At 32.6% G+C, this 14,228-nt stretch overlaps 1 protein-coding gene and 5 non-coding genes across 6 annotated transcripts; all 6 read left to right on the top strand.

Moving 5' to 3' along the window:
• Positions 1-1,974: 1,974 nt before the first annotated feature.
• On the top strand, positions 1,975-5,392 carry LOC127125474 (40S ribosomal protein S5). The gene is made up of 5 exons (XM_051054257.1): positions 1,975-2,104; positions 2,182-2,282; positions 2,546-2,817; positions 4,845-5,048; positions 5,155-5,392. The coding sequence occupies exons 2-5, from the start codon at positions 2,184-2,186 to the stop codon at positions 5,207-5,209; spliced, it is 630 nt and encodes a 209-aa protein (XP_050910214.1). The 5' UTR covers positions 1,975-2,104; positions 2,182-2,183; the 3' UTR covers positions 5,210-5,392.
• On the top strand, positions 3,272-3,352 carry LOC127134252 (small nucleolar RNA Z102/R77). Its single transcript, XR_007808005.1, has one exon. It is a non-coding gene; the product is annotated as a small nucleolar RNA Z102/R77 (small nucleolar RNA).
• LOC127134253 (small nucleolar RNA Z102/R77) lies at positions 3,557-3,635 on the top strand. The gene has a single exon (XR_007808006.1). It is a non-coding gene; the product is annotated as a small nucleolar RNA Z102/R77 (small nucleolar RNA).
• On the top strand, positions 3,883-3,962 carry LOC127134250 (small nucleolar RNA Z102/R77). The gene has a single exon (XR_007808003.1). It is a non-coding gene; the product is annotated as a small nucleolar RNA Z102/R77 (small nucleolar RNA).
• Positions 4,189-4,268, top strand: LOC127134251 (small nucleolar RNA Z102/R77). Its single transcript, XR_007808004.1, has one exon. It is a non-coding gene; the product is annotated as a small nucleolar RNA Z102/R77 (small nucleolar RNA).
• On the top strand, positions 4,492-4,573 carry LOC127134248 (small nucleolar RNA Z102/R77). The gene has a single exon (XR_007808001.1). It is a non-coding gene; the product is annotated as a small nucleolar RNA Z102/R77 (small nucleolar RNA).
• Positions 5,393-14,228: the final 8,836 nt, after the last annotated feature.

Raw genomic sequence — 14,228 nt, forward strand, 5'->3', positions numbered from 1 at the left:
TCTGAAGAAGAAGTCATGGCAGCAACATAACCCCTCAATATGGAGGACTACTGTAAATAAACTGATGAATTACAGGTTTCTATGAGGCTTGTACCGGCAGCCCCTGCTAACTTTTATATTAAAAATTATGTAGTTTCAGCTTTAAGAGAAAATTCGTTCGACGAGAACGTGATTAGAGACCCATGGGTGCATCTTGCATGTTTATATGAAAGAACTTCAATGTGCAAATCGACTGATGTTACTGAAGACTAGGTTAAATTAAAGTTGTTTGGGTTCTAACTGATTGGAAGGACGAATGATTGATCACTTTGCCTTCAGAATGGAACAATCTGGACTTGGAAGGAATTGAAGGATAAATTCCTTGAAATATTTTTTACTACCACTCAGTTTACCGAGCACCAATCAGAAATTATTAATTTGAGCAACAGGAAATTGAGTCATTTTATGATGCTTAGGAAAGATTCAAACTTTTGTTACGCAGATGCCCAAATCACAACATGAATAATATGGAGTAGATGTAAAACTTCATCAAAGGCCTCAAGAGCCAAACTCGTATGTTATTGGATGCTTCTGTGGGAGGTACTATCAATCAAATGACTGAATCACAAGTAAAAGATCTCATTGAGAATATGTGTATGAATGAGTACCATTCGAAAAGTTAAAGGTCGGTAAAGCTTGAAACTATTGGCACGTCTAAAGGTATGTTACCTCTTGATGCCCATACTGCTCTTTTAGTTCAAATTGAATTGTTGAATAAAAAGCTAGCTAAAAGTAGCTTTGGTAGAGCTAACGTGAGCCAGATACAAGCACTTATGTGCGATTTATGTGGAGGAGAATATGTGAATGAAAGGTGTTCGTTGGAAGAGACAAATGAGGAAGTCTAGTTTGCTCATTTTCAAAAAACAACTCGTATTGCACACATACAATCCGAGTTGGAAACATCATCTAAATTTTCGTTGGAATAATAATCAAAATTCAAATGCCAACCAAGGGATTCAACAAAGGCAACAAACTCTATTTCAAAGGAAGATATCACAATTGGAAGAGACTTTGCAGGATTTCATTAAAGTTACTCAAAAATATCTTTGATTAGGTAAATAGGAACCATGGAATTTTGAGCAGAAACCATGACACATCACTCAAGATTGAGCTAAAACTTATATAAATACGAGATCTCTCATCTCATATTGTTTAAAAAAATACACCACACTAAAATGAGTATATATTTTAGCATGTCAGATTTATATACTTCAATGGCGTGAAAGCTTCACTTGAATTTAAGGTCATTGAGTACAACTCTTTTGTAGAACTGAAATATATACTGGAGAATTTCTTGTATTATTCAGACAATCGAAAAGTTGTCAAACTCGAGTACTGTTCACCTTCGATTGACAATAAAGGGAAGATACAGTTCAACAACTTTAAGTTGAAGATTTAAGGGTTCCGTGCAACACATTCCATCGTTACAAAATAAAATGTTCAACTGAGTTGGATGTGAAGATTGCGAGACCTACCAAATATATCGTGAAAATATTGAAACATCTAACTTGATGATAAAATATATTGTTCGATTTATGTTAACGATTATCTATGTAATGTTTCATTTTTTATGTATGTAATAACAATTATCGGTGTTAATTTATCTTTGTTTGTGAATCTATTTCATTTATGTTTCTAGTTCACTAGAATCCAAAAATACATATCCGTAAGGTACACAAATATGCAATTTCAAATTAAATTTAATCATAGATTTGAGGTGTGACTCAAAAATAAAAGAATTGTGTGAATGAGATGCGATCGAAGATTCATTTCTAAATTTTAAAGATAGTTTTGATTTTTCACATGGGTGGAAAAATACATATTGTGTTAAATAACCCATTAAATTTAAGACAAAATAATTGTTGAAAGCCAAAATTAATAATTTCAAAAGTAGTGTATGTTACACAAAAACTCTTAGGTAAAAATTACAAAATAGAGAAAATGGGGGTAAGAAACACAATTTTAAAAATATTTTTTCACTATAAATACATAAAACTAGGGTTGCAGTTGGTCTGAAACCAGAGCATTTGAAGTGTTTACGGCTGCACTCTCTCTCTCGACTCAAGTGAGTTTCTTTTCATCTCTTTTCGTTCCGCATCTCGCCGCCGCTTACTAACCCTATCTCTTGAATCATTTTTACAGTAATGGCTGAAACCGTCGTTGCTGTCCCCGTCGCCGTCGAAGTCGATCCCAATCAAATCGAAGTCAAGCTCTTCAACAGATGGAGCTTCGACGAAGTTCAGGTCTTCTATTTAACTCTTTCCCCATTTTCGATTTGTTCGTATATAGCTTTGAATTGCAGATTTCAATGTTTATTTTAACCTCACTCGAAATGGATTAGTCACTAGATTAGAGTTAATTGCCCCTGTTTATTTATAATGTTATTCGATGTTTCATTTCTGAGAATCTGCGAAATTAATGGGATCTTTATTTAGCTTCGGAAGTGTCCGTTTTGTTTATTTTGTTGATTTAAATGGTTATTAATTTTGTAATTTGTTTTTACCAGCTTAGTGATGTGTCTCTTTCTGATTACATTGGAGTTCAATCAGCGAAACATGCTACATATGTGCCTCACACTGCTGGTAGGTACTCAGTGAAGCGTTTCAGGAAGGCCCAGTGCCCCATTGTTGAGAGAATCACCAACTCTCTCATGATGCACGGCCGAAACAACGGAAAGAAACTCAAGGCTGTTGGGATTATTAAGCATGCCATGGAGATCATTCACTTGCTAACTGATCAAAACCCTATTCAAGTTATTGTTGACGCAGTTGTCAACAGGTATGGTCAACTATTTATGCCTGAAATGTTTATGGTTTTGCATTCTGTTATTTTGTCTATTGTGTGTTTTTATTTATTGATTGAGTGTATGTTGAAATGCTTAGTATTATGTTGATTTGTTTCTTTGTTTCAATTATAATTTTATTGCGGGAGCTGTTTATATCTTGAGGAATGAATGAATGGTCATTGTCCATTTACCTTTTGTTTTGATTCACTGATTGCTGCGTTTTTGTATCATCTCTAAATGATATATTCCTTGTTGTTTGGTCACTTCTATTTTGATATACTTGAATTGTATTTGCAGCATGAGTAAAATGTTTTGAAACTTTATTTTGATTAGAAAACATGTAAACTATTTTGATATATTATTTGTTTGCTTTGTAACAATTTCTCATAGCATGTTTATAAGACTCTGATGTGGCATATCGACCTATTTGCTTTATTAGAGTTGGGAGGATGAAATGAAGATTTATTGATTTCCTATTGGTTTGATTGCCTGTATGATGGCTTTTGTATTAGCTCTATCTGATCATTCTCCCCAAACTTAGTTTTAACAAACTATTTTTACTATATAGTAATGATGTGTGGAAAATTTTGTGTTGGCTGTTTTTTTATTGTGATGTTGTTGCTTCAAAGATGTTTAGTTGTTGTGTTTTGTAGATCATGGGAGTTGAGTTATTAATTTGTGTGATAACTATTTTTAACTATTAACTATCAGCTGTTGATTGGCTGAAAGAGAGAATGAAATGATGATTTTTGTTTCCTATTGGTTTGATTGCCTGTATGATGGCTTATGTATTAGCTCTATCTGATCATTCTCGTTATTTGTTTTATACAAGGAATCAAGTTTAACTACTATGGTTGAAGATAATATTTTCTCATTTGTAGTAATAATGTGTAGGAATTGTGCTTGTTCTCACATTGATGTTACTACTTTAAGTATGTTTTTCCTCACTGTTTGGTTATTACTTGATAGAAAAGGATAGTTGGATGCTTAGATTATTAGTTGGGATGTTACAAGTTTTTAATTTGTATAATTTGGATCTATTGATTAGTTTAAAGGGAGAATGAAATGATGATTTATTGTTTCCTATTGGTTTGATTGCCTATATGATGGCATTTGTATTAGCTCTATCTGATCATTCTCCTTATTTGTTTTACTTTAGTAATCTATTATAATAGTGGACTGAATTAAGGGAAGAATTCTCAGTTGTAGTAATAATGCATCAAATTTTATGATGGTTAATTTTTATCGTGGTGTTATTAGTTACAGTCTGTTCATTCTTACGGTTTGATACTTGGATTATTAAATAGGTTGCTACATCATTTTTTATTTGTCAAAACTTGGAGCTGAAGATTGGTTAAGTAGGAGAATGAAATGATGATTTATTGTTTCCTATTGGTTTGATTGCCTATATGATGGCGTTTGTATTAGCTCTATCTGATCATTCTCCTTATTATTATCATGTGTTAATCAAATTTGTTGAATTTGTTTAATAAATGTTTTCCTTGGTAGTAATAATGCATGTAAGTTTTTATGGTTATTTGTTTTTTCTCTGATTTTTTATTGCTTAAAGGTTATACTTTTTACCTGGGGGAATAATAAATCTAACTATACCATCTACAAGTTTTTAGCTGTTATAATATTGAGCTATTAATTTTCCTGGAACTGGAGAATGAAATGATGATTAGTTATTTCCCTATTGGTTTGATTGCCAGGATGATGGCACTTTGTATTAGCTCTATCTGATCATTCTCTTAATTAACGCAACTTTTCTAAGTATTCAAGGAATTTGACTATTGTAGTTCTTCACACTGGATTATGCACTGTTTTTCTTAGATTTTTTAAAGTTGTGTTTTATTTTGCTCAAGTCTGTTTGGACATGTTCAATATATGTTTTTGTTTCTTTGTTCTTTATTTTCTCCCGTCAATGATACATGCTTATGAATTAAACTTGTTTTAAAACAAGGCTGTTACATGTTTTAGGATATTCAATCTGATCTGTTCAATTATATTGTTTATACAGTGGTCCCAGAGAAGATGCAACTAGAATTGGGTCTGCTGGAGTTGTGAGGAGGCAGGCTGTGGATATCTCACCTCTTCGCCGTGTTAACCAGGCCATCTATCTTCTTACAACTGGTGCCCGTGAAGCTGCATTTAGGAACATTAAGACTATTGCTGAATGCTTAGCTGATGAACTTATTAATGCTGCCAAGGGTTCATCCAACAGGTATACCATTAATCAATTATTTGAGTTTGTTTCCATTATATTGAAATTTGTTCTCTAAGACCTTTTCTTGTCTAGTTCTTTACTGACGAAATGTTTAAATTTTCAGCTATGCAATCAAGAAAAAGGATGAGATTGAGAGAGTTGCCAAGGCTAATCGTTAAGCAGAATTTGAAAGTAGTCTTAGTGATGAGGAATATTTTATATTGGTCTTTGTATTACATTTGTTTGAAATTGTTGTTTTAAAACATGGTGTAAACCTTTTGCCGGTTTATTTTTCACATTTTTGTTGAATCAACTTGTTGTGAACAATTTTGCTGTTAGTCTATAACTGTTTTCAAGGATCTTTATGATTTCTTCTTACACCATTTATTGTTTTTCCAATTTCAAATCTGTGACACCCATTATCTGTTCTGAAATAGTTGAATTGGAAGAAAATGCTTTTTGATGGAAATAGAGTTGGATCACGTTGTGTATATCTCTCGTCTTTCAATGTGATTACCAAACTTATGAAAACATGATTAGATGTGTGTGTTTGTTATTGCTGTTTCTTTGTTCTTAGAATGTGTTTTCCATTATTTATCAAATTATTAATCAATTTAATCATCCTATTATTAGAAAAAACTATTCGGTGAGATTAGGAAACGGAGTACTATTAACTTCACAGAAAATTTGAGATTATAGTTGTGATATGAGAAGAAACTGCAGAGGGGACTAAAATCTCAATTCTGAAGTAAGGACTAAAATTTCAAGTTTTAGAAAAACACTCGTGTAATTAGGAAAGGATGTGATTAAATTCAAAGAAAATTTGAGATAAAATAGAGAAATGAGAAAATTGTAGATGGAGACCATAGATATTAGTATGTTAGATTTCATGAAGGAAAAATCGTCATAAAAAAAATAAAAATGTTGCATGTAGAATAAGATTATTATTATAAAGTGGTAGGGGTGGACAATTGGCGGGTTGTGGTTTTGGGTCCAAAAGTCTCACCCAAACCAACCCACAATTGAGCCAATTGAGCCATACAGGTCCATCTGTCCAATTTTTATCGGTGTAATATAATCAGTTTATTGACACATTTTGAATTACAGATTACTATAATTTAAATCTAAATGACCAAAACTTAAATCTAATGGTCTATCAATGGCCTTAACATAAATCCAAATTATACAACATAAATCCAACATCAATATAAAAAATATAGGCGAAGGGCCACATAACACTCAAAATGACGTTTTCACGGAACAAGAAGAAAATCAAGGTTAAATATCTTGTAGTAGACGCCCGTTCGCCATACATCAAGTAAATCCATACTGAACTTGTTAAGAACCGCTTTGTCAACCTTGAAATTGAGCATACAATATCAGCTACATAACAGGCGGGTGGGTTGGGGTAGTTCGGGTGGATCAAGAAATTGCCATGAATGTTACCATATCGGTCTCAAAATAAGAAGAGTATATGTAGTTGAAACCACCATTCAACAACAGTACATGTAATGGATGAATGTTGTAAATTTACATCCCATGATAGAGCCAGAGAAGAAAAGTCTAACTCCTACAGAGGATCTAAAGGAGGTCCAAATTGAGCCATTTGATTTTCATGTCACCAAACTAGGAACCTCCCCATCTGAAGTAGAAGAAATGGAATTTGTTGCCTTACTTAGGAGGAATGTCGATATGTTCGCCTGGACACCCGACGAAATCATAGGTATATACACCAGAGTAGTCTATCATCGCCTCACCGTCGAATCCACGGTGAACCTATGTCTTAGAGAAAGCATAAAGTCGACAAGGAGAAACATGTAACAATTGATGAGGAGGTCGAGAAATTAAGGAGTGCATGCTTCATAACCAAGATCAAATATCCAACTTGGTTGACCAACATGGTCCTAGTACAAAAGTCACCAAACAAACATATAATGTTTGTCGATTTCACCAACCTGAATGTAGAGTGTCACAAGGATCCCTATCCATAGCCTAACATTGACATGATGATTGACTGGTCCTTAGGCTATAAGTCTTCGAACTTCATGAATGCTTACTGTGGATACAATCAAATAAATTATGGATCCTCTAGACACGCCCAAGAAGATGTTCATGCCCAACCATGGTAATTACTACTACAATATCATGCCTTTTATGCTAAAGAACGCATACACCACTTACTAGAGGCTAATGGATGCAATATTTTGAGAGTAGATAGGGAAGAACCTTGAGGTTCATATCGATGATATGATCGTAAGTACTTTAGAGGAGAAAAGCTTGGAAGACATATTGAAGTCAATCAGAAGGTTTAACATATTCATGAACCTTTCAAAGTGTTCTTTTGGGGTTCAAGCCAACAAGTTCTTGAGATTCATGCTAACTAGAAAGGAAATCGAGGCGAACTCTGACAACTAGCCAAAGAGGTTTAACAACTATCAAATCAACTAGCCACCCTAACCCATTTTCTTTCCTTAGCAGGTGACAGAATAATCAATTTCTTCGCCATTTTGGGGAAAAAAGGAAAAGGTCAAATGGAAAAGCAAGTGCGAGGAGGCGTTCACTAAACTGAAGATCTTTCTGGAAACACCACCCATATTGACGTGCCTAGAAGCATACACACCCCTCTATTTGTACATATTAGTCACCAAACAGGCAATGAGCCCCTTACTCGTCCATGAGAATGAAAAAACTAAAAAAACCATTCTATATTATGAACAAGGTATTCAAAGGAGCTAAGGCGAGGTACAAAAAAACCGAGAGACTGACCTTAGAGGTCTTGGTAATTGCAAGAAAACTCATACTGTATTTCAAAGTGCACCGCATAATGGTCAAAACCAATTATCCCATTCGCCAAGTTTTGAAGAAGTTTAACCTCTCAGAAAGAATAATGTCCTGGTCAATTGAGCTATCCGAGTATGTTATCCAATACATACCCATGTGAAGAATCAAATTATAAGTCAGTTGATTTCTTGATAAAGTTCAGTTCACCAATGGGCGATGATGATCTCACACTATCAATGGCTGAGGCTTCAAACCTAAAAGGTATTGATATCAGAATAATGCTAGATGGTCTAAACAACCTCCTTATATATTTTATGTTTATTTTATTTATTTATTATTATTTTTCTTTCTTTTCATTTTTTATCTTTTATTAGTTAATTGTTTAATTAATAATTGTCATTAAAATAAAACTAAAAACCATTAAAATCAATCTTTAAAAAAAACAAACACTTTATCAACATCAAATGATTTTCAAAAACATCTCATCAGTTCTCCATCAATTCAAAACCTTTTCATAATCAAATTATTTCATGCAAATACGAATCAAACACTTGATCAACATCAAATCATTTCAAACTTAATTAACTTCAAATATTTTTCTTAATAATCAAATGAAAAAGGACTAGTTTGGCGTATGACTCTATTTCCCCCAGATATTTGGATACAAGTCGTATAGCTTGACAATTAAATATTCTTCATCCGCTCAAAACTTAATAACTCGACCAAATTCAACTCATCTCCTTCACGGATGAAAAATGACTAATTTGGTGCATGCCTCTTTTTTCCGAAGTACTTGGATACAAGCCGTATAACTTGACCGTTCGAGTGTTCACCATCGTTAAGGAATATTGACCCGATTTGTACCAAACCACTTTTACCATCAAAAATTTCAAAATCTTTTTTCACAAATAAATAAGATGAAGTATTTGCCTTCCATTCAAAATACAATAATTAATCGAATTTGGTTCACTCTTTGGTGGATGAAAAAGGACTAATTTGGCGTATGCCTTTTTCCCCTAGGAATTCGAATACAAGCTGTATAGCTTGACCATTCAGATGTTTGTCTTCCGTTAAGGGATCGCAACTCTACTCTTCTTACAAAATTTATAATAAAATCGGATGAAAAATGATTAATTAAGCGTATGTCTCTTTCTTCCCCGAGTATATGGATATAATCCGTACAACTTGGCCATTTGAATTCTCGTCATCCACCTAAAAACAATTCAACCAATCAAACTCATTTTTTGCCCTAGCACGATTCAAAACTTTTCATAAGCGAATGATGTTTTATCCATTTAGACGTGAAGACCGAACAAACACTTGAACCCTCCCATGTGCGATTAGTAAGCAATGTCGTATGCTCTAATGAGATTAAAACACGATCTACGAGAATCTGAATCATGTTTTATCCATTCCGACGTGATGAACTCACATCGTTCTCTACTTCCATGTTTTGGGTAGCAAGTAATGTTTTCCCGCTCGAATGCGACCTAAGCATCCTTCCCTAAAATCGACCAACACACAAACATTTGCTACCTATAACTACGTAAATTTGAGTTCCCCATCATAATTGGGGATACGTAGGAGCGAGATTCAACGTCTCGTCAAACACTATAGTAAAAAATCCAAAAATATATTTTTCTTGCTAGAAGAACTACATAACTTTGAATTTCTCATCGAACTTGAGGATACATAAGAGCAAGACTCGCAATCTTGTCAAGCACCCTAATAAATATTTTTTAGTCATTTTCTTTTCTCTTTCAAACTTTTAATAATTAGAAGAAAACAAATGCTAACACTCTTATTCGTAAATCTAACAAAATGGTTGTTGTTGAGTACAACAGATGTGAGAGATGCTAATATCTTCCCCTCATATAACCGACTCTCAAACCCAAATTTGGTTGCGACGGCCATCTTGTTTTTCTTTAAGGATTTTAGCAATATTTTTTCTTTCCTTTTGGAATAAATAAACTTTGGTGACGACTTTGTTTGTTATTTCGAGCGCTTGTACGCTCGGGTATTTTCGCGCCGTGGCACCTAAAAAGTTTGCATTTTTAGTAACAAACATACGATTACTCGTACCTTATGATTGAAGATGAAAGAAGTTCTTATTCCTCTTTGTATTCAGCTGAAACAAGATTCAATGACCTAAATAAGCTTCGTCATCTATGAAGGTTCCGTTTTAAATGGGTTTCGTCTCTTCTCTTCAAGTTTCAAGTTCTAGGGTTTCGTTTGAGTAAAGAGTGAAAATGAAATAGAATGAAAATGAAATACTAAAATATAATCGTTTAAGCTTGCACTATTTTTAATTTTAAAATTTTAAATCAATATGCAATACAATAATTCCATGTCAGCTAATAAACATCAAGCTGGAGTGCTACACATGCATAAATTACCGAAAATTTACAAAATTTAACAAACATTGACTAATGTGACTAACATAATTACATTTAAGGGATTTAAAAAGAATGTTTATTAAATAAAAGATTAAGATAAAACTTGAAATTAAGATAAGAGACTAAAATATGAATTAAGCATATTTCTTAACATAAGACAAGTTAGTAACATTCATAAAATAAACTACACCACTTAATGTTGTATTAAGATTTAGGTAGCAATAATTTATTGGGCGAGAAAGTGTTGATTTAAAAAGATAATAAAAAATAAAGAAAATGTTGTTGTAACAGAATAAAGATTTAAGATAAATTGGTTAGTGGTATAAATGAAAATAAAAAATTAAAAAATATAGAAGAAGATTAATGGATAGGTAACACTAAAAATATTAAAGAAAAATATTTTTTATTTAATAATGTATTAAATGCTGAAAGATGATATAAAGTAGAAGATAATAGAAATATGTATGTTAAAAAAAAGCTAGCGTGTGAAATTGGAGAAAGAGAAAGCTTAAGTAAGTGACATGGGTAAATGAACCAATTTAGTGAGCAATAACTCAATCATAAATAACATAAGGGTAGTAAAAGCAGGTTATTAGCAGACGCACTTGTGAGAAACCTGTAGCATCTGTTTTGTATAAGGTGATAAAGTGGAACCGCATTGACACGTGGATCAACCTCTAAAAATGATCCTATAACCAAAACAAAGAAGGGTAAGTAAAACGTACAACAGAAAAACAAATATATGATAATATGGGTATCAAATTAATGTACATAATGAATGCTATATGAAAGTTTGTTATTAACTTTGCAATAGGAGTAAAATAATTCAAATGTAACTTAAACACTTAAAAATCCCTATATATAAGTTTTATAAATTTACATGCTTAGCTTATTAATGAAGAAAAAGTAATTCGGAAAAAGGCAAAATTTTGTAAGATTGCGAAAAAGAAAATTAACTATCGATTATACGTTGTTGAAGACTTCCTTGTAGATGACGTTAGCAGTGGAACACTTAGGGTTGTTGTTTTCGTCGTGTATCAAAATTTTGATTCCCTTTTTGTCTATTATCCTTGAAATTGTGATATATAATTTAACCATGACTAAAAACATCGTTTGGGATATATAGTCCAATCCAATCCAAAGATTCTCCGTGAGATTTGTTAATCGTCATTGCGTACGGATACAATGATTGAAAATTGTCTCCTGTTTAATTTGAACGACCAAGGTGATTAGGACGAGGACATATCCATTCGTGGTATGTAGGTTATTTTTCCATGACCCTTCCCACCCATAATTTCAGCTTCAAGAACACGATTTTCCATTTTTGTAACAATCAGTGTTGTTTCGTTGCACAACAAACTTTCAGATTGATCGATGTTTCTCATAAACATGATTGAGGTCCCTATCTTTAATTTAATGTGGTGGTTGGGCAACTCAGAAGTCCTTAGAGAGCTTAGGAATTCAAGACCAAGGACTTCAATAATGTTGTTATCATGAATTTCTGATATATCAACTGAATTATAGCTATAACAATATATGGTTTGACCTATAATAAGAAATGGTATAAATCAATGATAAATCAATAAAGATGAATTTGATAGAGATAAAAAAGATTTGTATGAAAGGATGAATTGTTATGAAAAGTATACCTGACATCCTTTTAAGAATATGATTATTTATCTAATCAACAACTTTAATGGTTGATGCTAAAATTGCGCGACTTTTCAAGTGGCCGTAAAATTTATATTTATCCATGAAAGAAGGATACATACTTTCTACAACTGCAACAATAGGATCATCAAAATGTTAGATTAAAATTTCAGGGAGAATGTCAATATCAGCATAACTATCATTTGGTTCAGATATCCTATCTTTATCTAATTTTAAAAGGCTGTTGGAAAATTCAGCAATATCATGCATTTCTTGATTACTTTGACCTCCTTGCAGCCGCATATTTCGTGTTAACGTCAAGACTTCACAAGAATCCAAAATGTAAGATGCATTGATGGTAGAGTGAGCGATATTAGATCTACCCCCTCTAGGAATAACATGCAAAATTTGTCTGAAATCTCCACCAGAAACTACAACTCTACCACAAAAAACTTCATCAAAATTGCTATAATTACTCATGACATCCTTTAAAATTTTATCAAAAGCTTAAAAAAAAATTGCTGGCCATTGAGGTCTCATCCCAAATAATCATTTTGGTTTGGTGAAGTAGTTTGGCGTGGTCATCATCGAAGTCAATCTTGCAAGTTAAATTTTCCATAGTTGAGACATATATTTTAAGCTTAGAATGAGCGGTCCTACCGCCAGGTAACAATAGAGATGCAATTCCATTTGATGCAACAGTTAAAACAATTTAATATTAGATCTCAAAGAAGTTGCAAGTGTTTTCTACATATACGTTTTAGCGGTACCGCCATAACCATACAGGAAAAACACTCCTCCTTTTTGATTGGTAACAACCAACATGATTTTGTCATAGATGTTGTGCTGCTCAGCTAAAAAACAATAACATTCAACCATAAATAAATATAGCTTAAAGTGAAATTAAAAAGTAAGAAGCATTTGTATAGATCCTGAAACCTGTAAGAGCATTGAAAAAAGCATTGAACTCACATTTCATGACAACGACATCATAACTTCTCTCTTCTTAGATAAGTCGGTTTCCCAATTGTTTAAGAATATAACCATTTGGATACGAAATTGGTTTGAAATCTGTAAGACTCCTCCAATTTACCTAAAGTAAAGTTTCTATCTCAATCAATGTAAAATTTTGTAATTCCTCTTCTGTAAATTTCAACTCTGCATTAAAAAAAGAAAGTGTTAGATAAGTTCATAAAGATTGCTTAACAAATGCAATGTAGGTGTTAGTCAGGGCCGACCCAATTATATCGGAGACCCCGTTCTAATTATAAAAATGGGCCCAATTTTTTTTTTAAAAACACAATTATAATAATTAAAATATATATATATATATATATATATATATATATATATATATATATATATATTAAAAATACAATTATATATTAATTAAAAATAAATTTAATTATAATTATTTTAAATTTTGATTCATAATATTTTTTTTTATTATTGAGTTTTTTAAATAATATTTTATTTATTTTTATTAATATTTATGAAAAAATATTAAAATTTTCAAAATTTTGGGTCCTCTAATATTTAGGGACCTATGCTGCAGCAGATGCTGCACATGCACAGGACCGACCCTGGTGTTAGTGTAAATAGTAATAAAAAAAATGGAGAAACCTGAATTATTTGCGACATCTCTATGTTTGTGCAAAATACCATATGATAAAAAGATCCAAGTTTGATTCCATACATGGGTGGGTCTGTTTATAGTTCTAGGCAACAACATAATGATAAACAACTTTTTTAGAAAATACCTAGACTCCCGTTGACTTGAATTTTAATAGCTCCAATGTATTCCTTATCATCCTCAAGGAAACCCATGACAAAACATGCTTCCCTAAAAGAGACATACTATTTCCCTTCCACTTTATGAATATCTTCATAAGTTTTTGGTCATTTTATAACAATGAGCATCATTCCTAGATAAAAAAGTTCTCCGATAGTAGGCGGAACCCAAATCAATTGGCCAATGGTGAAACCTTTCTTACAGGGCTTCCATGATATTTTCTTCTTTTAATACACAAACTTGCTTACAAATTATACTTGTGATAAATGCTTAGCTTCTTTAAATTGTCCATTTGCAATCAACCATGAAGCGAACATAGGTTCTGTTACACTTGTTTTTTCTAAGATATTTTCCATCCTTTCGAAATCAGTATAGTAGACAACCTTCTCACCTATAAGATGGTAAACCATACGTTCTACACCCGATTTTCTTCCATGAATTTTGTAAGAAAAAAATCCTCCAACATGCCTCACTGGATGAGACATACCTCCAGTCCAGGTATTCCTTTATTTCATCATTTCCGTCTTAGTCTTTAGAAGATGATCTCAAAGAAGGAACAACAAATGCCGTGATCATGTC

The sequence above is a fragment of the Lathyrus oleraceus genome, chromosome 3, assembly GCF_024323335.1.
Source record: "Lathyrus oleraceus cultivar Zhongwan6 chromosome 3, CAAS_Psat_ZW6_1.0, whole genome shotgun sequence".
In the NCBI taxonomy this organism is placed as follows: Eukaryota; Viridiplantae; Streptophyta; class Magnoliopsida; order Fabales; family Fabaceae; genus Lathyrus; species Lathyrus oleraceus.